Source organism: Diabrotica virgifera, chromosome 1 (assembly GCF_917563875.1).
Source record: "Diabrotica virgifera virgifera chromosome 1, PGI_DIABVI_V3a".
Taxonomy (NCBI): Eukaryota; Metazoa; Arthropoda; class Insecta; order Coleoptera; family Chrysomelidae; genus Diabrotica; species Diabrotica virgifera.
In genome coordinates, this window is record NC_065443.1 from 196,909,507 (window position 1) to 196,935,067 (window position 25,561).

The 25,561-nt window shown below is 32.5% G+C and overlaps 3 protein-coding genes across 5 annotated transcripts in view; 1 reads left to right on the top strand and 2 right to left on the bottom strand.

Moving 5' to 3' along the window:
• Positions 1–3,876, bottom strand: part of LOC114331877 (RNA-splicing ligase RtcB homolog) — a 74,401-nt gene extending 70,525 nt beyond the window's left edge. The window contains exon 1 of the mRNA XM_028281565.2: positions 3,491–3,876. Coding sequence (XP_028137366.1) covers positions 3,491–3,731 — 241 coding nt within the window. The 5' untranslated portion in view covers positions 3,732–3,876. The remainder of the gene's footprint in view (positions 1–3,490) is intronic.
• A 312-nt stretch (positions 3,877–4,188) lies between these two features.
• Positions 4,189–5,022, top strand: LOC114331878 (mpv17-like protein 2). Its single transcript, XM_028281566.2, has one exon. It carries the CDS (start codon positions 4,331–4,333, stop codon positions 4,898–4,900), a length of 570 nt encoding a protein of 189 aa, XP_028137367.1. The 5' UTR covers positions 4,189–4,330; the 3' UTR covers positions 4,901–5,022.
• Positions 5,023–10,396: 5,374 nt separating this feature from the next.
• Positions 10,397–25,561, bottom strand: part of LOC114331876 (myeloid leukemia factor) — a 77,116-nt gene continuing 61,951 nt past the window's right edge. For all 3 annotated transcript variants that reach the window (XM_028281564.2, XM_028281562.2, XM_028281563.2), the window contains one exon: positions 10,397–12,105. In XM_028281564.2, the coding sequence (XP_028137365.1) occupies positions 11,994–12,105 (112 nt within the window). In that variant the 3' untranslated portion in view covers positions 10,397–11,993. The remainder of the gene's footprint in view (positions 12,106–25,561) is intronic.

Sequence of the window (25,561 nt, forward strand, 5' to 3'; positions counted from 1 at the left end):
CCGTAAAAGATGGTTTGACAGCGTCCAAGCAGATTTACGAGAATTAAAAATAGATAACTGGAGAAACAAGGTATTAGACAGAAGAGAATGGAGAGTGGTAAGAAGAGCGCAAGAGAAATTGTAACACAACAATGTGCCATGAATTGTAAAATGAGAGCTATATATATGTATATATTTTTATGATATATTTTTTAATAGACAAATTAATATTGTATATTGTAGATATGTATAGTAAAAAAATGTAATTGTGTTTTTCACGCCCAGGGCCTACATGGCCTGTTGAGCAAAATAAATAAGGAGGATTTCCTGGTTGCGAAATTTAAGAAAGTGGTATGGGTGCAGTTCAATACAGTTGTTCAGAGCTGCAGCCAACAAAGTTAAGATTGCTGTGATGGTAGCAAACCTCCGATAGGAGACAGTACTGCAAGAAGAAGACGAAATGTGTTTAATACAAAAAAATAGAGGAGGTATTAGATTTTCTTAATTTTTATGTATTCTACTTTGGAGTTATACTGAATTCGATCTGCCGAGATTCACTTGATTCACCGAGACGACACATTTGGAATAGGAAACATACAACACAAAAATTCCTACCTCACACTATTAACTGCTCAAATCAACTTAATCTTTCATTAAAAAAAGAAGAATTATTAGAAATAGTGGGAGTGTATACTAATCTCATAAAATTTTGTGGAGTTTATTTCTACAAAATATTTTGATTTTGTACAATAAATAATTTTCTCATTTGTTATCAATACATTATAATGGTGTAAATAAATAATTATTAATTGGCGTAAGGTTTATGTTACTTATGTCTGTTTACTATTAATAGTATTCGCTAAGAGCAGGTATGTTTGGTTGTGTAGTAATTTCCAGTCATGCCTAGCAACTGAACTTTCCAAAAAAGAACTTGCTAATGTCACTAGACAGTTGTGTCTCAGAAAAGCGAATCGACTTTACATGCTTTTCACAGTATGACATAGTATAAAAGTTTTATAATATTTTTTTTAGGGTTTAACAAAATATCTTGTAATGAAGGCGAAGGCACTTAAAATACTTGCAAACTGATTTGATCCCAGGTCACCTTTGGTTTCATTCAAAATGAAACAATAGGCATCTTTTGTTTTTATACATGAATATAGTAAAGTTTTGTACAACCAATTTCATTTTGCAATAGAAAAGTGAAACTGTTGATTTACAACATACAAGTCAGACAGACAGACAGACAGACTACAAGTCCATTGTGTAAACTTTATGTTTTTCGCTGTATTCTATCTTTGTCTTCTCTTCTCTAGCTTCTACTTTCTTGTCTAGGTATAGCTGGTACTCTGTTTCATCAAAATGGCCAACCTTCTGTGTAGAAGATAATGGTTCTATATTTTTCTCTAGGTCTGGGCACCACTTATCAGTATAAAGTGATTGAAGTTGAAAATAATGGCTCAAGATACAATTTGGTCCTCCTGGCCCAACAATAGTGTGGCTTCATTTTCGGAAGACTCTCAACAAATAAACATAAATTTTGTTTTCTTTCCTTGAAGATAACAAGTCTAGAAAATTTTAGTTTTAATTGATCTTTATGCTGGTATACATTTTTATTTTTGATCTTTATCCTGTTTACCTTTCTTCTTCCAGGAAATAGTATCATACTTGCATATGGACATTGTATATGAATGAATGGACTATATAAATGTTTGAATTTCTCATGCTCCTTTCAATGTCTTGGTCTTTTAACACATTCACAGACACAATGGATATGAAGTCACTTACTCCATAAGAAAACGTGTCTACATCTGAAGCGTGTCCGTGAATGTGTAATTTATTCTTAGGTAATTAGCATTTTTATATACACCTTTTTTTCACTGTCACTCATTTTCCAAAACTCTTTTCAATTCAGTTTATTGATGTCAATATACAAAGTATTTACATAAGTCAAAGTCTGCTAAAATGCATCATTGAAATACATTGGCAAGCTAACACTTAATAAGTAAAATCTATAAAATTTTATCACCTAGTCTAAATACTTAACACAAAGTTAGAATATTAGCATAAAAACACAAGAGCACACAGAACATTTAAGAGAGCTGTAGGACTATCACAACAGGGTAGCCCCGAGATATTCCTACTGAGAATAGTAAGCACCCACCAAAAGAAGTTCTTTGATTTTTATTTTGTATGTATCTAAGGGCAGTTCTCGAATTATTAGGGGTAATTTATTAAATAATTGTGCACTGTTTCCTTTTGATCTGACACCATTGCAGCTTTGAAATATTTTTAACAAAACATTGTTCTTTAATTTTTCTCTCAGGTTTAGAGAATGGTGATGCCTAATGCCCATTATTTTTCCTTCTTTCTTGGTATTTCTCCATGCTTTCTTTTATATTTATTTGTTGATCTTTAGGGTTGTTCTCTTGTTCATGAATTATCTTCAGTTTTTCAGTTTTCTCATGCATGTTTGGAAGAACAACTCTCATATATGGACTACAATTTTGTTCATAATGGTTGTCATGCTCAGTATTTCCTTGTGCCTTACATGATCACTAGCACAATATGTCAGGAATAGGAATTCAAAAAGATTTTCATTCAAGTAGTGCAATAGTTCAATATCCTAAGGATAAAACAAGCAGAATTACCAAAAAGATATGTACTTATTTAATAGAAATTAAAAATGCTTAAAATGTTTAACACATGTTGAATGAGGTGAAGATGGTTTTATAATACAGTTGAACCAGCTTATTCAAATAGCCTTCATGGCAATCAAAAGTGTTCCTATAACAAGGATATTCTAATAACCGATCATATGTGCCTAGTAAAAAACTCAAATTTCTATTCCTTAAATGGGGATATTCCTATAACTGGTGCTCCAAGCCTGTTCGACTGTAATACTACTTCACCACGTTTATATAATTTTTGCAATATTAAAAAACTAATAAATTTACTTTGTCCAGGCAAAACTATTGAAACACAATACACAATGTTACATCAAATGTGATGAAATTGCAAAAATTTACAAAAATACTCATTATTACAACTTATTATGCAAGACAAAATTCAAGGAAAGTAAAATGTGGGACAACCAAAAATATCCTGGCTTAAGAAATTGAGGCAATGGTTTGAATGCAGTAGTGCAGAACTATTTCTAGAAGCACATATAGTCCACACAGCCATGATGATTTCTGACGTTTGATAGAACTTGAAGAACTTTGATGGAACTTGAAGAAATAAATCAAAATACTATCAATAATTACACTTAGTACAGCTCCTGGTATGGAGTTAATAAACAGTTCTATGTTAGTAAACAAAATGAGTGAGATAGAATTTCTTTAAAGAATACTTTATTGGGCATGGAGATAGGAGATTTTCTTTATGTGGAACAATTAATTACAGATTCCAGTTCAGTATTTTTTCAATAGGTGACAGCAAAAAGTTAAATTCACAAAATTGTGGAGTTACAAAGTTAAGTGTGGAGAGTATGGATATCTTTGTCCCTTACCAACAATTCCTGGAAGAGCAGCAACATTTGCTATTTGTTTTACACCTGGTAAAAAGCCACCTACCATGCCAGGTCTACAAGCATTTCTAAGTTCGTCAAACATAAGCTTTTCTAAGGTTTGGTTAACATAAAATACACCCTCAACATTCATGTTTGGTTGAAATCCTTTTTTGATTCTCCAGCAATGAGAATTAATTTTTTCCAGGTATTCAAGTTCCTGGTTATATTGTCTCACCACCATTTTGTTTATTTAGAATACTTTCACACTTAACAAAATTATTTAGGAGATGTAATTGCAATGTAATTAAAATTACACCAAAACTTTATCTTTTTTTTTACCGGCGATGATGGTTCACTCAGGTTCACTTCAACGTTCAACTTCTCCTTGCTGTCAATGTCAAATGTCATAATGTCAATGAATGTTCTTCTTTTAATATGCATAAAAAATATCGAGACGATACAGGGTGATACAAGTGTGTGAACCGTAAGATGTGTACTTCTACTTCTTCTTGATGTTCAGTATGTCATAACATATGAGATTATATCAAATCAAGTGTTTATGATACATAAAGAGAAAATTTATAATACGAGTAAATTAACTTTATCTTTTATCACACTTATATAAAATATTGGGTGGTGGCTAAAATCGCGTTGCTACGTAAGTAGAATAAATAAGAAGAAGCAGATTACATCACAATCGCATTGACATTGACATGTTCTCAGTAACCTAACCTAACTTTTACACCTGCTTTTTACTAAAATGGGTAACAAATTCCTGCTTTTGCATTCCACTTTGTCAGGTACAAGGTAACCTGTATCATTTAATTGGTTTTAGTCAAGATGGCATCAATTTTAGCCATGACCACTATCAAAACAAAACTAGGTAATATTTTAAGCAAAGCATTTAGTAGTAAATACTTGTTATTAACCAATCTTGGGCTATCTGTCTCCCTATCAGCTGCAGGAGATATAATAGAACAGAAATACGAAATCATGGCAAAAGAGATAGAAGAAATGAGCATTGAAAGGACCAAAAATTTATCTGTAGCAGGGTTAACTGTAGGTTTTGTTTGTCACTATTGGTACAAACATCTAGAGAAGTTTTTACCAGGTTACACGTTTCGGATAGTATGTAAAAAAGTTATATTAGACCAAATTATTGCATCGCCTGTATGTATTGCAACATTCTTTGCGACCATGGGTTACCTGGAGGGTAAAAGTAAAACAGAATTTTTAGAAGAAACCAAAGAGAAATCAGTCAAATTGTATGTTGCAGATTGGATGATCTGGCCTCCAGCACAGTTTGTCAACTTTTACTTATTGCCTTATCAGTATAGAATCTTGTTTGACAATGCCATATCATTAGGATTTGATGTGTACACCTCAAGAGTTAAAAACATGACACTCTGAAACATTCAAAATATAATCTTGCATTTCTGTAAAATTCCTATTTATAGTTAACTAAGCACCTGTGATATTTCTGAAAACATTGTAACTTAGATTTGATACAAAACATATTTTTCAAATTAAAATTGTGTATTTTTATGTTTCCCTTTTTAAATAATAAAATAGAAAATGAATAGTAAATATGTAGTATAGTACGCTTGGAAATCTGCTAGATCAAAATTCAGTTTGGTGAAGCCAGGAGAAGAACTGCAATAGTACATTTGGATTTTTTTCGAAAAAGCTTGAAGTTAAGGTTTAAATTAAGTTATTAAATATTATGGATGGATCTTGAGGCAAAGTAACAACAGAAGAAGGTAGCACAAAATCAATTGCAATAGAAACAGGAGTGTGACAAGGTAATTCCCTGTCAACCACATTATTCAACATAGCAGTAGAAGGAACAGTCAAGGCCAGCAAAATTAAAGGAACTATAGCCCACTCCTTAACATAAATAGTTGCATATGCAGATGATTTAGTTCTTATGGGAAGAGACAAGGTAATATTAAAAGAAGCAGTAACAATTCTGGCAAAAGAAGCACGGAAAAGAGGTCTAGAAATAAACGAAGGAAAAACAAAATATCGTCGGCTTACTGCCAAAACCCACTAACTCCATTTTTAAAATTTTGAGAGATCTACTTTTTAAACTTTAATTTGAAATTGAAGATCGACTGAATTTAAAAAAATTATTTAAGAACTGAAAAATATTTTTGTCATATTTTTCAGTTCTTAAATAATTTTTTTAAATTCAGTCGATCTTCAATTTCAAATTAAAGTTTAAAAAGTAGATCTCTCAAAATTTTAAAAATGGAGTTAGTGGGTTTTGGCAGTAAGCCGACGATATCTACTCTGCTCTAGAGGAGAAGATAACAGGGTGAGAGAAATCAAAATAAAAAACTACACTTTTGAAAGAGTCCAACAATTTAAATATTTGGGAGTAATAGTGAATGGCCAAAACAAGAGAAGTGAAGAAGTAATGGAACGAATACTAGCAGGCAACAAAACATACTGGAGATATCATAGGCTTATGAAGGACAAGAACTTATCCAGAAATAAAAAACTGAAAATATACAGAGTTGCAATCAGACCAGTAGTTACGTATGCAGCTGAGACAATGTGCCTCACCGAAAAAGATGAAGAAAAATTAAGAATATTCAAAAGGAAAATCCTCAGACGGATTATGGGCCCGATAAGAATGGACAACGGAGAAATGAGAAGAATGAACCATGAAGGGAGAAGATATAGTTAGATTTATTAAAGCACATAGGCTGAGATGGTTGGGACACATAGATAGAAGGAAAAACGACCTACTGATTAAGATCACCAGATGGAAACCAGTAACTGAAAGACCCAGAGAGAGATGGGAGGACCAGGTTATGAGAGATCAAAATTCTGGAAGTGAGAAACAGGAGGGAACTATGCACATATCGAAATGAGTGGAAGAAAATTGTAACGAACTCCAAGTCATACAACATACAAGTGAAATGAGGAGTGATTCACCGCAATAAGCGAATCAGAGAGCTCTAATTAAGAACGGCAAACATTCCACCCGGAATGAAAAGCCCTGATGATGATCAATATAATAAGTCCAAGAAATTATTATTCTTTAAATTTGACGGATTATTTTTCTTTAAATTTGGCTTTATAATAAGTTAATAAATCTTCAATTTCAGCTTGCTAAAAAAAATCCAAATGGACTATTGCCCTTCTTCCCCTGTACCCTTCAAATCTCTTAGGATATCAACAGAACTGTAATTTAGTTCAGACAAATTTATATCGATCGTTGAAAGGTAAAAAGTTGTAACCCATAAATCAAGTTTTTTCAGGAAGTAGAAAAAACGTTCTATTTAAGTAATTTTATGAGAAATTAACCAAATAAATTTTTTCATTAATTTGTAGATCAATAATTCATCTATAAATTAATGCAAAACATTATTCTGTTAATTTTTTTATAAAATTACGTAAATGAAGCATTTTTTCTACTTCCTGAAAAAAGTTGATTTGTGGTACAACCTTTTACCTTTCAACCGTCGATATATTTACCAACAAAAATGATGGTTTTTTAACCAAATAATGTTTAAAATATGATGTGCAAAATAATTTTAAATTTCGTTATTTCTATACAGGGTGTTTCATTAATAATTGTCCATATAGTAACTGGAGAAACCTTGGCACAAAATACGAAGATTTAACCTAAAACACTTAAATAAAATGTGGTTCCTTACTGAGTTACAGGGTGTTTTATCTAAAAATTTAAAAACTATTTTTGCTCAGCATTTTAAAACTATTCAACGTATCCTTTTCATACTTGGCAGGAAGTATAGGTACTGTACAAACTACTAAATTATGTTAAACAAACGTTTCTGGCTATTACCAGAGGCGTACGACGGGGAAAAGTGAATGATTGACCCTTTCCAAATTCTACGCCACTGGCGGAATTGCTATTTTAGTTTAATTTTTGGGTTCTCCAATACTTTCTATGAAAATAATATACTCTTTATTCGTAACGATAGTCATTTAGTTTTCGAGATCTTTGAAGTTAAAAATGAAACGACACGGTTATTTTGATTAATGTATTGTATCGCTTCACTTTTCATTTGAAATATCTCGAAAACTAATCATTTTATCGTTACTAATGAAGAGTATTTTATTTACATAAAAAGTATTAGAAAATCAAAAAACTACACTAAAATAGCAATTTCGTCAGTGGCGGAGAATTTGGGAAGGGCCAACCAGCCACTATCCCCTGTCGTACGCCTCTGGTAGTAGCTAGAAACGTTTCATCATCATCCAGCCTCAAAAGTCCACTGCTGAACATAGGCCTCCTCCCCTCGTTTCCAACCCCATCTATCCTGCGCCGCCCTCATCCAGTTTTTATTTACCTTTCTTAAGTCGTCAGTCCATCTTGTAGGCGGTCGACCGACGCTTCTCTTGGCCTCCATTCCAATAACCTCTTCGTCCATCGCCCATCTGTCATTCTGGCTACGTGTCCTGCCCATCTCCACTTCAACCTGGCTATCCTCTCGATGACGTCAGTCACCTTTGTTCTTCTCCTGATTTCTTCGTTTCTGATTTTGTCTCGCAGAGTTATTCCTAACATTGACCGCTCCATTCTTCTCTGCGTGACTCTTAGTTTGGTAGCCGAGGCTTTAGTTAAGGTAAGTGTTTCTGATCCGTACGTCAAGACTGGGAGGACGCACTGATCGAATACCTTTCTCTTTAGACATGTGGGTAACTCACTTTTAAAAGTTTCTCTCAGTTTTCCAAATGCTGCCCACCCAAGACTGATTCTTCTCTTCAGCTCATGAGTCTGGTTATCCCTGCCAATCGTAATTTCATGTCCCAGGTATTTATATCTATCTACGAGTTCTATTTCCTTCCCACCAATAGAAACGTTTATTTATCTTAATTTAGTAGGGTGTACAGTATCTACACTTTCTGCCAAGTATGATAAGGATACGCCAAATAGTTTTAAAGTACTGGGTACAAATAATTTTTAAATTTTAATCATATGAATCATCTATATCTATATATATAAAAGTCGAGTTATGTTAGTTACACCATTTATAACTCGAGAACGGCTCAACAGATTTTTATGAAATTTTACACGTGTATTCTACCGGACTGGGAATAGGCATAACTCTGATTTCATGCCCGTAGGTCATAAGGGTGCTTGCCCCCCGATATATTTTTTTAATTTTTTGACAAACCGTTTTTTCTTAATTTTGTATGATGTAGAAGCAAAAGATACATATAATCCTAAATTTTCACTTTTTTATCTTCAACCGTTATTTTTAATAGCCATTTAAATATTTTACATCTATATATTATATAAAAGAAAGTCGAGTTATGTTAGTTACACCATTTATAACTCGAGAACGGCTCAACAGATTTTTATGAAATTTTACACGTGTATTCTACCGGACTGGGAATAGGCATAACTCTGATTACATGCCCGTACGTCATAAGGGGGTTGCGTATGACGTCATAACTCTCACAATAATGACGTGAAAAATACGAAATTAAGTAGGTGTACTGCTTGCTGAATTCCGAGCAGAACCGTACTAAAATTTTTTCTCTAGTGCAATCGTTGTCCGAAATACAATATCTTAAGCCGTAGAAATATTCTGAGGACAGAAGAAGAACTAGCAACAAATTTTATCGAAGAAAAGTGCAACTGTTTAACTTTTGGACTTAAATTGGGCAAAATATGAATTTTTTAATTTTTCGAAATTTTCAAAAAATATCTCTGAACCGAATTTTTCTGACAAACGGCAATCAGGAGAAAAGTTTTGAGCACACGAAAAGAACAAGCAACAAATTATAAAATATTTTATTTAATTTTAATTAATTTTGTTTAATTTTATTTAAGTATTTTATTTATTTTCATTTATTTTATTTCATTTTTAATTCCATTTATTTTTTAAATTTTATTTCATTTTATTAAATTTTATTTATTTGTATTAGATTCTATTTACTTTTATTAAATATAATTTTTTTATTTATTTATTAATTTTATTCAGTTTTATTTTTATTAATCAACACCTATATAGTTGGACAACTCCGAACCCAATTATAAATACAGAGTTGTTTTGAATGTAGATAAAATAAAGCTGTTATATTCATTATAAGATAAACAAATTTAAGATTGTAACTGTTACATTTAAGATTGTAACACTACAAACTTTATTTTGTTACTTCTAACTAAACTTTATTACTTCAAACATCATGTGTAATTAATTAAAAATAATAATAAAACCTCATTCACATCGAGCATTTTTTGTTTAATAATTACGAATTCCTTTTGTTTATTTTAAGTTTATTGTATACAAAAGTTTGTTTTTATCTATTGAGGCAGTACGAAGTCTGCCGGGTGAGCTAGTATATCATAAATTAATCAAAATAACTGTGTCGTTTCATATTTAACTTCAAATATCTCGAAAACTAGTGACTTTATCGTTACCAATAAAGAGTATATTATTTATGTAGAAAGTATTGGAGAATCTAAAAATGACACTAAAATAGTAATTCCTCCAGCGGCGTAGAATTTGAGAAGGGTCAACCATTCAATTTCCTGTCGTACGCCTCTGGTAGTAGCTAGAAACGTTTGTTTATCATAATTTAGTAGGGTGTATAGTAGTCGAACTTTCTGCCAAGTATGAAAAGTATATGTCGAATAGTTTTAAAATGCTGAGCAAAAATAGTTTTTAAATTTTTAGATAAAACACCCTGTAACTCAGTAAGGAGAACCACATTTTATTTAAGTGTTTTAGGTTAAATCTTCGTATTTTGTGCTAAGGTTTCTCCAGTTACTATATGGACAATTATTAATGAAACACCCTGTATAACACGAAAGCAGATTTTCTATAAGCATATAAGCGCGTGAAAAAAAAATCTCTCACAAGGGACGGTATGGTAATATTCTGATCATAGAATTGCCATAACTTGAAATAAAAATCTGAATATCTGGAATATATTTTATTTAAACCTAGATCGGTACAGATACGATTTATTACATAACACTAATCTAATGGATATAGTGGAGAATTAACCTCATTGTACTTAAAATTAACACACAATACATTATACAATCATTAACAAAATATCCCCATTTAGGTGCTCACCTCATAAACAATGAAAAAACTATTTTCTACATACACATTCTCACGTTTTAGCAACAATGCTGTTTGTTTAACCTAAAATTGAATGTCGACGAATAATAGCAGGATCAACAATTGAAAAGTTGGAAAAGTGGGCATCGAATTTGGTAAATTGCTGAGACATTTAGATTCACTTCTTCGAGCAGAACAAATATACAGATTGTGACATGCGCACTTTACAGTTTTCCACATCTTTTAGAACAAAGTCATATCATATTTCTCACCTGATTCAACGTTTTTGGACACTATGTACAAATTCTACCAACAAAGTTAGAGATCAAAATACAGTATATCATGGCTTATTTTATGTATTCTACATATATTTGATGTTACGGTGCAGTTGACATAATAAAGGTTGTGGTAGAGATAGAACCTATAATAAAACTAGTCCCAGCAGAGCAAGAAAAATGATCAATATTTAGATGTTTTTTGTTGTGAAAAGTACATGTTGATTTTGGTTCTATTTCCAACATTTTGACAGAATTTTTACCCTAATTTTTGTAAATAGTTAAGACAATCGAAAAATTATGAACAAAATTTTATTTTCAATAATTCTTCTCGTTCACATACTTAAGCAAATATAAACTTAATCACAAAATGGAATAATAAAAGATATCGCACAGAGCAATCTCAGATTATATTTCAATAGGTTCTTCATTGAACAATAAATTTTGGGGTAAACTGATGACCGTACACATCTAGTCATTGGAAACACGATAATTGCTCTGTAAACATCTTAAAGTAAGAATATAATTTTACACTGTTGCGTTCACTTCTCATTTACCTTACTACAAAATCGACCACATACAATAACTATTAAAAATCAAATAATTTTTGGAAAAAAAAAACAAAAGGGCGACCATTCTACAAAAATAAATTGAATGTGCCTGAAGATATACTTCAAATATAATAACGTAAATATTTTAGCATTTCTAAAATAAAGATATTAGACTTACAAGATCTGACAATACCGCCTTTACTTGAACAATAGAGAGAAGGAAAGAAGTCAATTATTTGTAATATTCCGAGACCTAAAGCTTTCAGTGAAGTTGCTCCAGATATTGTGTTCATTACTTTTTCTTACAAATTCTTGTTCAATACATTTTACTTTCTGTGTAATAATTTTGAGTATATGATATATGGTAAAAATATACATTTTTAGAAGCCCATTAAATCATTTTTACTTGCCAAACTTGAGTAAATCCGAAGAAAACAGCCACATGGTACAGTGAATATAATTAAAAGAAAACCCCTAATTACAGTGAGTAACTTTAGGATGATTTTAAAAATAAATGAGACCTGAATTCAAACGAACTATTTACGTTATTACAGTTTGAAATGTATCTAGTAAAATATCTATATTTTAGTAATACTATAATCTAACGATGATAAGAATAAATCTAATTGTCAGCCTGGGGTGGTGAAGGATCTTCTTCATAAGTTTTCAATGATTTTGATTTCTTCGGTTGTTGTGGTTGATTGGGGGAACTATAAGGGTGCCTACCAGCAGCACTGTAAAAAATAAGAACAGTTAGAGTGTTGATGTAGCAATCTAATTTATATAAACGTATAATAAATTGTGAAAAAGCGTTAATAAAGCACCAATAGAAGCAGACAAATGGTTAGCTAAACTATACAAGCTATATTATGTAACCCACAGAAAATTTAAGAAGATCCTGAAACTGTTTTCTTGTGGCATGTTTAATTAGGTATTAGTTTATATGGGGTTAAACCATAATTGATTCTAATGATAATTACATTTTACGATTTGTTTTGACGATTCGATTTCCAATTCGGAAAACGTTTTCAAAAATTTTCAAATAAAATTATGAATGAGCTTAACCTGCAATGTTTACAATTGATTAAGATCGTTCATAATTTTATTATAGAACTAGTGATTTTGCCATGAAGTAAGCATAGAACATGCGACGGAGATACAATCAATTGTACAGTCACTGCACTCCATTTTTTTAACTTCCTATTTTATCGTATCTCACTTCAATTTTTTCTGACTTCCTCGATTGAATCGCTTATTGTATAAAGGGAATAAGTCCATATCAGTACGAATTAAAAGTAAGATATACATTTTGTTAAACTAAAGTCGACGGATCAATGAATAATTTGTATCTCTCACGATACGCGAGATATCACACAATAAAATTTTTGTTGAACGTATAAATAGAACTAGTCCAGGACTAGTTACCTTTATACAATAATTCTTGTAGCGCCACCATCGTTTTTGTCGTTTTGTTTATAGAGTTGTTTATTTGTTAATATTATTAATTTTAAGGTGTTTTATTGTTTAAATATAATTGTTTAATAATAAATAATATTATTGTTTAAATATAATATAGTGTATTCACTGTTTAATTTTTCATTATTATCTTATATTTATGTTTAATTATTTAATTTTGATTATGATTATATTGTAAAAATAAAACTACTGGTTTGTGACAAATAAAAGAAGATTGCCTATTTTATGTTAGTCTATTTTATTCATCATCATTTTATGTTTATCCATTATTATTATTATCTTGGGTAGCGCTAAGAAGTATTCGCTTTAAAAATTACAGGCTATGTTAAATATGAAGTAAATGTGGAAGATATACACTGGTTACTCATTTCATTTTAATTTGATTGATTTTTCAATCACTTATAAGATTTAAAATAATAAAAGATAAAAATTTAGGGATTTAAAAAATAAAAAAAGTTCTCACTGGTACTCTGGACAACTCATTCGCAGTTAACGTAAAAAATAAATAGACGCGAAGATCGGTGCAGTTTTTAGTGACGTAAATCTAAAGGAGTTTTATATTGTTCGTCCACTCTAACTTTTCCCATGCGTCACGATTCATTTTCAGTAGTAATAACCCAAGGACATTGATAATTGTTCGAAAAAATTTTATAACAGATTTCGAAAGCTTGTTGCTTGGAAACAGACCGACGCCGTAGGCGGAGGTCTGTTGCCTGTTAGCAACAAGCTTGAGAAAGTTGTTAAAAATTTTTTGAGCAGTTATCAATGTTCGAGGGTTATTCGGATAGAAAATTTTTTGCTGGTTATGAAAAAAAAAATACAGAGCAAAATATAAAAATAGAAAATTTTTTACTGTAAACAGTATTCTTTGGTATATTTGATTCGATAATTTCATTAATATTCTCATCAGTATTACAACCAAATCGTGACATTTTGAAATATTGAATATTTGAAATGTCAAAATCGAAATGAAACGAAATGTAGGTATCCATAGCTACATGATTGAGTGAAAACAGCCCATGGGATCTGTTTTCAGTATAATGTTGGTTTTATTGGTTGTATTCAATCAGATGACCACAAATTAATTGATTTCATTGGATTTCTAATTGAGCAAAAAATTTTCAAATAAATTAAGTCAAAACATAAAGTGAAACGAACGTCGATGTGTATATACAATTTGTATACCGTAAAATGGGGTGAATAGGAACGGTTTTCAACTTTCAACTGAAAAAAATGTCACTAACACATATTGCAAACATATAGCTATTTGTATAACAAGGGAGGAAAGTGCTACTTTTCCTCCCGAGAATGAAATTTACTATCATCCAAGGGAGGAAAAGGCACTTTACTCCCATGTTATACATATGGTTTTTCCACCTTCCTCAAATTAATAATCATTTTTCATTTTTACTTAATTTATATAATATGTAACTAACCAACAAAATTTATTAAAACTAAAACTAACAAGTAGGTACAATATAACTGTCAACTGTCAAATATAAGTCAAATTATTAATGTAAACATTGTTAAATCAAAATAACAATTTACTGTTTTTTACCATTCTGCAAAATACAGGGTGTTTTAATAAACTTTAAAATGTATAGATACTTACGTAATAGAAAATAGATATTGTACAGGGCGTCAATAAGTTATATTTCATGAATGAAATACCATGACGTCACTTTTACTTTTCCTCCCTAGGGAGGAAAAGTACAACTTTGCTCCCTACAATCAGGTCCGGAAAAGTATACTTTCGGTAGAGGTAGGTGGAAAAAACTTTTGCATTGTTATTTGGGTCTTACCTTCCTCTTTTGATATTTAGATGTTAATAAATTAAAAAGTTAATACTTGAATCACAAAAAATTCAAAATGTATTACTGTATTAAAAACTATTGTGTTCCTATTCGAACATTTGTAGGGTCAATAGAAACAGGTAAAAAGTGTCTAAGGTGTAAAGTAACATACACAAATAAATATAAAGTTTGTATTGTTGGAAAAATATATTGTTGAAATAAAAAGTATTTTTTAAACTCTAATTTGACATTTTTCTCTGAAAGACTATTAACCAGTTTCTTTAATAGTCTAGGAAACTTGTCTTAAGCTATTGTGGATTCATTCCTGCTTGGTCCTATTTTTCATTCCTCAACTTTTTTTGCGCTACATAATTTTCATGGGTCTTGTTGCGTCTTGACATACATTTAAACTTTTTGGACAACAGTTCCGATGATCGCAGAAAACCGTATAAATATTTATTTCAAATTTACGGAATCCACATTTGGTCCTTCGAGCCGGATGCCGATAATTAGTGCTCATAATAATTGGAAAAATTGTGTTCATTAATACTACGCGTGGTTGAGAACCCTGGTAGAAGTTTGTTTTGGATTGGAGACGATAGCTAACCGCTAGAATCACGTTTTGCAAGGCATGGTTCTTTCTATTCTCTTTGTGTGGATCAAAATAATATATATAATTTGTTGTTAGATGAGATATTGTTTCGTTTGGTCTTACTCTATGGAGGTATTAGATAAAAAAGTAATTTCTAGTATGTGGGATGAATGGCAACACGGTAAATATATTATGTTCCTATCCACCCCACATATCTCAAATTCATGACGTGAACAGTAATAATTGTTGTTAACAAAATAAGTTAACAGATAAATCAAACTACCATCATGTTATATTGTTGTAAAGGTTAGAATAAACAAAAAAACAATACTCTTCAATCTATTTTGACAGACATTTTGTACTTACTGAGAAAGTTTTTTAGAATGAGAAATATCCTCAAAATTAACGACTTTGTTTGCACGCCGAGAACATAGGAACCAGTGACGCCAACAACACAAACCTAAATTTCTTAAAGCCATATCACATTAGCCAACTTGAAAAAATTAAATAGCCCAACGAAAGTAATATATATGTTTAGCAAGATTATTGTAATTGTTTAGTGAAGTTTTGTTCTTATTCACCCTATTTTACGGTACCGTATACTATCTACACACATCGGCGTACGTTTCACTTTATGTTTTGATTTAATTTGTTTGAAAATGAATCGTGCCCAATGGGCAAAGATAAAATGGAACTACTATAATAAAATATGATAATAACATTGTTGTTTTTAGTATCTTTATAATTTCATCACATTTTCTCACTTTTTAAACCTTCCTTCAATTTCTACAAATGTTCCAAAATCGAAATTAGCTAAATCGGTTCAGTTATTCTGAATCTGTTATAAAAAAAATATAAAAAAATAAAATGACGTTTATTAAATGCCATTTACTGTTTACATATCGACAAATGTCCCGAACAGGCTGCGTGACTTTAGGTTTTTACAAGATTAGAATTTTGATCACTGCCGGATTGTAAAACGGCAAAACAAATGTAAAATACAATAATTATCGTTAAAACTTCAACAAAATATATTCACCATAAAATAGATTATACTAAGATATTGTAGATATGTCTACTGGACTGTTATTGTCAAGAGTACATTCTTGACCTAGTTGATAGGCCGTGTATCTTGATTGATTGTTCCAGAAGTTTCGTCCGAAACTGCGACATATATTATCAAAGATGTCCTTAACAGCGGCTGTAGATGTGAACTCGGATTGTGGCTGGAGGGAAAAATACGAGTTCACATATTTTTTTAAATTTGTTCACTTAGGAAAACATCACATTTAAATCAAGGGTCAAATACGTGTACCTTCATGGACGATATAATCAAGGTTACATTATACAATTAGACGATAGAATCAAGTGTAATAAAGGTCAGAACTGGAATGCATGTTGCATAATGTTTTGTATCGAGTAGTTTATAACAACACATTTTAAAACTAGTAAAAAAATCAAATACATCCTCTTAGAACTTAAATGCGTTGGTATATTATATTATAAATACACTCACCGGCACATAATTCCGCCACCCAAAATTTTTAATTAAGTTTGACAATGTATAACTTTATTATCTGTGCTCCGATTTTCAAGATTCTTGCACCAGTTTGTAGATACACATATTGATATCGTTTGGTATTATTCCGGTAACAAAAAAATTTTGCTTGCATGGCATTATACAGGGGTGAATGAAAGCGTTGTATTTTCTCCTAACTTGGAAAAATCGACTAGCTGATTTGGTTTCATAGTCCTGTCATATTATCCCGGAGGAATCACTAAAATTTTGTTTTTTGAATTATCCGAATATCTCTTTTCTTGTAAGAGCTGTACCATTTTTTGTAAATAAAAACACTGATTGACTCATAAAATAGAGGTTGGATTGATAAGATTAGAATGGTCCGCATGCAGCCCAGATCTCAATCCTATTGAGAACTTATAGAATCAATTAAAAAAAGCTATTTGCCGTCATTCTAGGCCTCCAGAAAATTTGGTACCGTTATGGCCCTGGTAGAGGAATATCGGGCTATTCCCCAGGCAAGGATAACACATCTTTATTAGATGCTACACAGATTGCGAGCAGTCGTTGCTACAAGAGGTGGACGTGCCCGCTATTAATTTGTAGTGTTTTTATTACAGCTATTACAAGAAAAGAGATATTCGGATAATTCAAAAAACACCTCAGTAATATCTCCAGGATAATACAAAATGAGTATGAAACAAAATCAGCTCTCCAATTTTTCCACAGAATTTTTTAAAATTAGGAGAAAAAACAACGCTTCCATTCACCTCCGTATAATCCCATCTAAGTAAAAAAAATTTGTTACCGGAGTAATAACAAACTAGATCAATAATATGTACCTACAAAGTGATGCAAGAATCTTGAAAATAATAATAAAGTTATAGATTGTCAAACTTAATCAAAAATTTTGGGTGGCGGAATTTTGTGCCGGTGAGTGTATGTAGGTTTTATTATATTTTTATTAACAGTTAAAAAATAACACAAAATTAAAGCAAAAAAGCTACAAACTTTGTTATAAAGTAATCGCTTTTACACCATACTTTCTATATAGCTGTATGCATAAGTTAGCTTCAGCATTAAACAGTCTCTTGTTTAATTCCGTTTACAAAATTAAATTATCCAGATCTCAATTAGATAATATCATTTCTGAAAATATATTTTTTACGAGAATATACTTTAATAACACTTTTTGATGAGTTTAGAATAACGAATAAATAAACAAATACACAGTAATCACAGCATACCAGACATTTAATGTATTCTAAAAATTCAAATTTTCGACGCTTGGAAAGTGGTGGTAGAAGTGTTAGGATATAGTTACCAAATAAATAAGAGGATGATCGGATGTGTAGGATGTAGATACACGAATTAAAATGCATCAGAAGGAATATGTTGCAAAACTGAATGGCAATATTGTAACAAGGAAAATAAGGCATTTTTAGCAACAAAATAAATCGATTTTTAAATGCAGCGTAAATCAAGGAAAAAGTCTACTAAAGAAAATGGGTGGAAATGCATAGTTGCATTTTAAAGTGCATAAAATGCATCCAAAAGCGCATAAACATGTCAAGGGGAAGATTTTGTTACTAGGGGGTTTTTGGGGTCGCTGAAGACGAATATGCCGTCATAACCGATCCCCGGAGCACCTGGTGCCTAGAGTCACTGGATTTCGTTGGTGTCATTTGGACTTTCGATGGTTTCCGGCAAATTGATGCAAACAGATTACTCGGAGGTTTTTGGGATCGCTGAATACGAATATACGCCATGAGAACCGACCCCCTGAGCACCTGGTACCCAGTGTCACTTCAGCACTAAATTGATGCAAACAGATTAGTTGGGTATTTTGGGGTTGCTGAATAAGAATACGCGATCAGAACTGACCCACGGTGCACCTGGTGCCCAAAACCCTCTAAACTCCAGAAGATGACATGCCTAAGCAGTGACTTTAAGCATCAGGCGGTCCGGGGTTAGTTCTGATGGCGTATTCGTATTCAGCGACCAAAAAAACCGCATAGTAATCTATTTGCATGCATTGTGTGCCGAGAAACTTTGAAACTCTAGAAGATGACATCCTTAGCATCGATAGTGGACACCAAGTGCTCCGGGAGCCGGTTCTGATGGAGTATTCGTGTTCAGCAACCCCAACACCTCCCCCCTGTAATCTGTTTGCATCAATTTAGTCCAAAATCACTCGTAACTCCAGAAGATGACGTGGCACTAGACATCAGGTGCTCCGGGTGTAGTTCTGATAGCATATTCGTTTTCAGCAACCCCAAAAACGCCCTGAGAAATCTGTTTGCATTAATTTAAAGCCGAAAACCCTCGAAACTTATTTTGACATGTTTATGCACTTTAAAATGCAACTGTGCATTTCCAACCATTTTTCTACAGGGTGGTGAATCGTAAAACGGGCCATAGGAAACTCAATGTAAAATTCTAAACTGTTGAATTCCTGCTTCCCTAATTATTTTACATCAAAAGTCATGCGAAGCTATTTGTAGAGGATTGAAATCTGTATTAAAACAAAAATTACAATTGCTCTACGATTTAAGTACATTCCAAAATTTTGAAAAATATAATGTATTTGCCACATTAGGTATGTGTGTGCAAGTTTGGCCACACGTTACTATTTAACTGACAGTACGCACACTACAGGGTGAGGCAAATAAAGGGCCTATTAGAAATATCTCGAGAACTAAAGGCAACATAATCATAAACATTTGAATTAAAGGGTTGTGAAGAGTCATCTGTTTAATGAAAAGTTTTCATCTATTTGCTACTTCCGGTTATACCGGAAGTTGCTTATAACTTCGTTTTTTGAAATGGGACACCCTGTATATTTTTACATTTTTGGATTCTCTTCGATGTCTTCTTTCTTAAAATATCAGGTTTTGTAATGTTAAACAGGGTATTTTAAAAGATAATTACGTTTTTTTATTAATTTCGTAGCAACATTCACACCCTGTCAAATTGTAGTAGTTTGACATCTAATAGCGGCTTCCCACTGGTCTGCGATTTTACGGATCATCACGCACAGCCGACGAGCACGGACCACCACGCACCGCAGACAGAGGTCTTCCCATGGTCTGCGATTCTACGGATCATCACGAACAGCCGACCACCGCTGATTCTAACGCACCGCGGACAGAGGTCTTCCCATGGTCCGCGACAGTCTGTGCTTTTGATTGAGATTATATATGTGACTCATTTAATTTTGGCATTGATTACATTGCGTTTGTCAAGTTTCGTATCTCTTTCAATGTTTTCGTTTAGAATATGGTGTGAAATGTGTAGTATGCACATTCCATGTAAATCAATAATTACACACATAATGTATTTTATTTTTAACAAAATTTGTTAAATTATTAACTTGTAAAAAAATCCTTGCTCAAAAACAAATTTTGGACTAACTTTGGATATGCTTTATAATAGTCAGGGAGGTAGTGTAAAATTTGACCGGAGCATTTTAGCAAGGGTGTCTTTCTTTATTGAGTTAGGTGTTCCGTTAAAAAATGATGTGTCAGCCAGCCGAAAATCGGGGCTTTTAGGCTAAACAAGAGAAAATATGAAACTAGATGGAAAAACCCTAAAACTATATGTCAAATATTTATCTCCGTGGCTTATTTACATCCATAATGGCCTAAAATACCTAGCTCCTGGCTTTCACCCAGGCAAGCCGGGTTCCATTCCCCACGTTGGAAGTTTTTTTTGTTTTTAAAATTGACATTTTGATTTGAAAAATAATTATTTTTATAATACCATGTTTTTGATGTTTATACGACACAATATAAAAAAGTTTGGATGTCCTTTATAGAATCGTAAACTATGCATTTGATCATAATATGATGACCTCAAGCAAAGTTGTTGTACATGAACCCGGGAAGGTTTCTGAGTGAATACGACCAACCTAAGTAATAATTATTTGCGCAAACAGCACAAAAAACTATTGTTTATTAGAAAAAAGGGTTGTTTAGGGTTGCATGTATCTTTTGATTACACATCATATAAAATTAAGAAAAAACAGTTTGTCCAAAAAAATAAAAAAGAGTGTAGTGTGTGGGGGGGGGGGCAACCTCCTATACACTTAGATTAGTCGTACCAACTCAGCAACCTTCAGTCATGCACAACAACTTTGCTTAACCCGGCATTGGTCGCTATATGAGATTTTCTCTCACGGTTTAAGAATATTGCACACAACTTTTCCCCTGGTAAATTACACATGCTCTAGTTCCTTCTTGTCTCCGAATTATCCTTCCTCTACAATCAAATAGACCGTGTATAATATTATTCAGCATTATTTTATATTGTAGCATTATTTTATTTTGTATTTGCAATATGAATCGTGCAAAGATAATTTTAGAACTTACCCTGTTGCATGACAATAAAATAAAGGTACTAGTACAAATTTGAAATTTATATTGAAATATTAAAATTAATATTATTTCTACATTTTTAGATTAGGTTAAACTGTAACAGCGCATCAACAGTCACATTGTGTAAAGCTAATAATAACTTTATTAAGTTTAAAATCTATTTTGAAAATTATATTTCGTAAAAAAAGCGAAAGTTGGGTACTTTTGTGAGACAAAATCTCACGCGCGACCACTCACGTAAGAACCAACCTAGCGACTAATGCCGGGTTAAGGTCAACATAATAATGATCAAATGCATAGTTTACAATTTGTGTTTTTGGCAGGTGGCCGGTAACACACAGGTTTTACTGTATATGCAAATTTAAGGAACAATAAGAGAAATAAACTTAAGAATATTGTTAAAAGTTTGTATGTATTTAAATATGTGTTTCTGTTTAAAGACTTTTAATATAGGTACATACTCTGAAACACAAAATATAAAATGTGTTAAACATGTTTATCCCCGTACTGATTCGTTAAGTTGATAAAGATAATTTCAATTATAACTGTGATAATTGATAATATGTAGTTAGTTTCCAATAAACAGAATAATTCAATTTGGACGTTACGAATTGTCCGTTACGAATTTGTCTAGTTACGAACTGTCACCGTTACCGAGTGTCGCCGTTACGAACTGTCGCTGTTACGAATTGTCCGTTACCAACTGTCCGGTTACAAACTGTCGCGTTACGAGGTGTCTGGTCGCGACTGGTGGATATCAGAATACAATAAAAGTCATGTAAAAGTCGTGTACAGTTTTTAGTTATCTCGTTGATGTCACAAAAATTCTTTAATAAAAAATAATTTCTGAAGGAAGAGGGCTAATTCGCTAATGCTATACTGATATCTTCTTAGGGGCCTGATGATGGTGTAAATGTTAAACACCGAAACCGGTCGCCCACATTTTACAACTACATTTTAAATAAATAAAATCTAAAAAGACTGTGAGTAGTAGACTTATTACCTACCCTACATAAATAATATTATGTGCTCACATCAGCAACCATTTCAATATTTACAATAAAAGTCGTTCAAAGTAAGTATATATAAATTATAATTTTATTTTCTTTGACTTATTTATTTTCTGTTTTGACACCCCAAGTTCGCATCACGGGAAAAAACTAACAAATGAACATTATTTGTGGCGCGCCGGTGGAATAATGTATTTTTTCTACGACAGTTTAATAATATGCACATTATTCGCTATTTTTGAATAGATAATAACACCCATTACTTTAACCGTGAGTAATAGTTCATTACTCACGGGCTGAAGCTAGGTTCAACTGGCGAATGTCACTTTTAATATTAGTCTTATATAGACTGCAAATAATAGTACATTGTTTACCGGGTAGGAAAAGCTTAACATTCCTGGGCGACTGTGAAGATTGCTAAGTCGAGGCGCAAGCCGAGACTTAGCAACACAGAGTCCAGGAATGTGGCTTTTCCTACGAGGTAAACATACTATTTTTCCGCAAATCGTTTAAAATTCGACAGATATTGATTGATTTAAAAAAAAAACGCGATAATTTTATTCCCAAATAAATGGTGCTTTGAAATTCCTAATAAAATTACTTGGGTTACTATGGAAACGTATTGAGGTTGAATTGTCAAATTATGTAGAACACTAACAACTGTACGGAAATATAATTTCCTTACAGTAAGGAAATGACATTTCCTTACAGTAAGGAAGTCCTGACTTTTTCTTCAAGAAATTTTGACAGGAATGTCAAAATTTCCTGGCGATTTGCGGAAAAATTACTTATAGTCTGTTCGCTAAACTCAGACGCAACTTTCTAGATGTTTTAGTCGGTAATTTTGCCAATTTTAGTAAAATTGGCAAAAAATAATTACTAAATAGTTAATAATCACTAAATAGTTAGTAATTTTGCCAATTTTTGCAAAATTGGCAAAAAACAAAAAAATTATCGACCAAAATATCTAGCCAGTTGCGTCTGAGTTTAGCGAACCGACATCTTACTTACTACTGTAGACATCATCCAAAAAATTTGCCATGATATCATAAAAAGGCCACTCAGGCTTGTAAACGTCATCAGCCCCACTACCAGTTCCCGTTGATTCTTTAACTTTTGTTTTTTGCCTTCTATAGGTCGACATTAGAGGTCCATAGAGGGGTAAGACATTGGGGGTCCATAGAGGGTCCACATCAGTGGACCTCTATGGTCCATAGAGGTCCATAGAGGGGCCATATTTCAGGAAGCGATAGCGGAACTAAGTGATGGAATCTCTATAAACGGAAGAATAGTAAATAACATATAAGATTCGCTGATGACACCGTTATAATGGCAGACACCCTGGAGTCGCTACAAGAATTCACAAGGAAAAATTTCCTGTAGCTGGCTGTATACCATTAATTACAAGTAAAATTTAATAAAAAATTTTGGTCTTGGTTAAAATAATATACCTTTTACCAAGACCAAAATTTTTTATTAAATTTTACTTGATACAAGAATTGTTATATAGAATTAACGATGATTGCATTCGATATGGACTCAAAATAAACAAGAAAAAAACTAAATTTATGATTGTCTCAAAAACACAACATGGAAATGAAAGGTTAATACTAGAGCAAACCCAAATAGAAAAAGTAAAGACATACAAATATCTGGAAACCTGGATTGATGACAAAAATGACAAAGCAAAGAAATTAAAGTCCGAATTGAAACTGCAAGGCAAGCATTTATAAAAATGAAGACACTGCTTTCAAACAAAGACTTTCAGTTGCCTCTCAGATTGAGGACTCTAAGATGCTACATATTTTCTATATTACTATCCGGAATGGAAGCTTGGACATTGAAAAGGCAACACATAAGGAAAGTAGAAGCGTTCGAAATGTGGTGTTACAGAAGAATGTTGAAAATTCAGTGGGATCAAAGGATTACCAATGTTGAAGTGCTACGACGTTTAAATAAGGAGTTAGAAATTATGAACAGTAAAAAACAAGAAAACTAGAATATTTGGGTCACATTACTAGAGGAGAGAAATATGAGGATCCAAGGAAGAAGAAGCATAGAAAAAAGACGCATCTCCTGGCTGAGAAACCTTAGAGAATGGTTTAACTGTAGTTCATTACAACTATACAACTGTTCAGAGCAGCAGCCAACAAAGTGACCATATCCATTATGATATCCAATCTCCGCTAGGAGATGGAACTTTAAGAAGAAGGTCTACATTAAATTGTCCCTCTTCTTTTTTAAATCTTTTATCGAAACAGTGCCATCCTTTAATTGGCATTTGATGCGGCTCCATGCATCGTATGTATCGTTCCTATTTTTATGGTCTGGTGCCGTCAAATTCCACAAAGTGGGTTCATTTTGGTACAGATTTAAAAAATCAAAAATTAATTCGTTGGTCCATTCCATTTTTCAGCAAAAAAAATTCTAATAACAACTCAACACACTTTAGCAACACTAAATACAACTGCTGGTGTCAGCAAATGAACAATTTCTTTAACTTGCCAATCAATGCCTTGTCGTCGGTTAAAACAGTGACGCGAAAAAATATCAGTGAAATGCTGGATAGCGAAAACTGACGGTGTCATGAATTTCGGATTTTATGTATGTGACTCATTTAATTTGTAATTTAGCTATTGATTACATTGCGTTTCTCACGTTTCTTATCAGTTTCAATGTTTTCGTTAATAGCATATTATGTTGTGAAATGTGTAGTATGGACATTCCATGAAAATCTTTATTCAAAGCTAATGATATTCATAATAATAATATACCCATGCTAAATCTTCACAAACTCGCTACAAATGTAGTACTTGTAAAAATTTTTATTGTTTCGAATGTTTGGTTGTTACTCATAAATCAGAATTATTAATGCAATAATATTCATGAATAGAGTTATTAAATTTTTATTAGTAGCTACTAAGAAGAAATGTATTATATTATGATTCAAATCAATAATTATACATATTATGTATGTTATTTTTATCAAAATGTGTTAAATTACCAATTTATAAAAAAACTGGCGTTTAACGTGTTAAAAAATCATGACAGCGTCCACACGGGCCATTAACGCACCTTTGATCTGTACCGACTTTCGACGGATCACCACAGACGTGTCTGTGCTATCACAGACGACCACTTCCCATGGTGCGTAGTGCGAGCTGGTCCGCGTCTGTCGGCGATATTGCCGATCTTGAGAAGCCGTAGTTACTACGGACTAGCACGGACCAGCACAGACGCGTCTTTGCTACCACGGACGATACGCTTCCCACGGTGCGTGGTGCGAGCGGGTCCGTGTCCGTCCGCAATATTGCCGATCGTGGGAAGCCGCTATAAAACTCTACTTACGTTCAAATGATTTTTAATATAGTCTACTATTGTTAAGAGTCGTAGTATAGCTAAATTTTTAATTTTAGTATACAGG

Bases quoted from the DNA above. Each gene is read 5' to 3' on its own strand.
- LOC114331878 (XM_028281566.2), top strand. From the start codon at position 4,331: ATGGCATCAATTTTAGCCATGACCACTATCAAAACAAAACTAGGTAAT.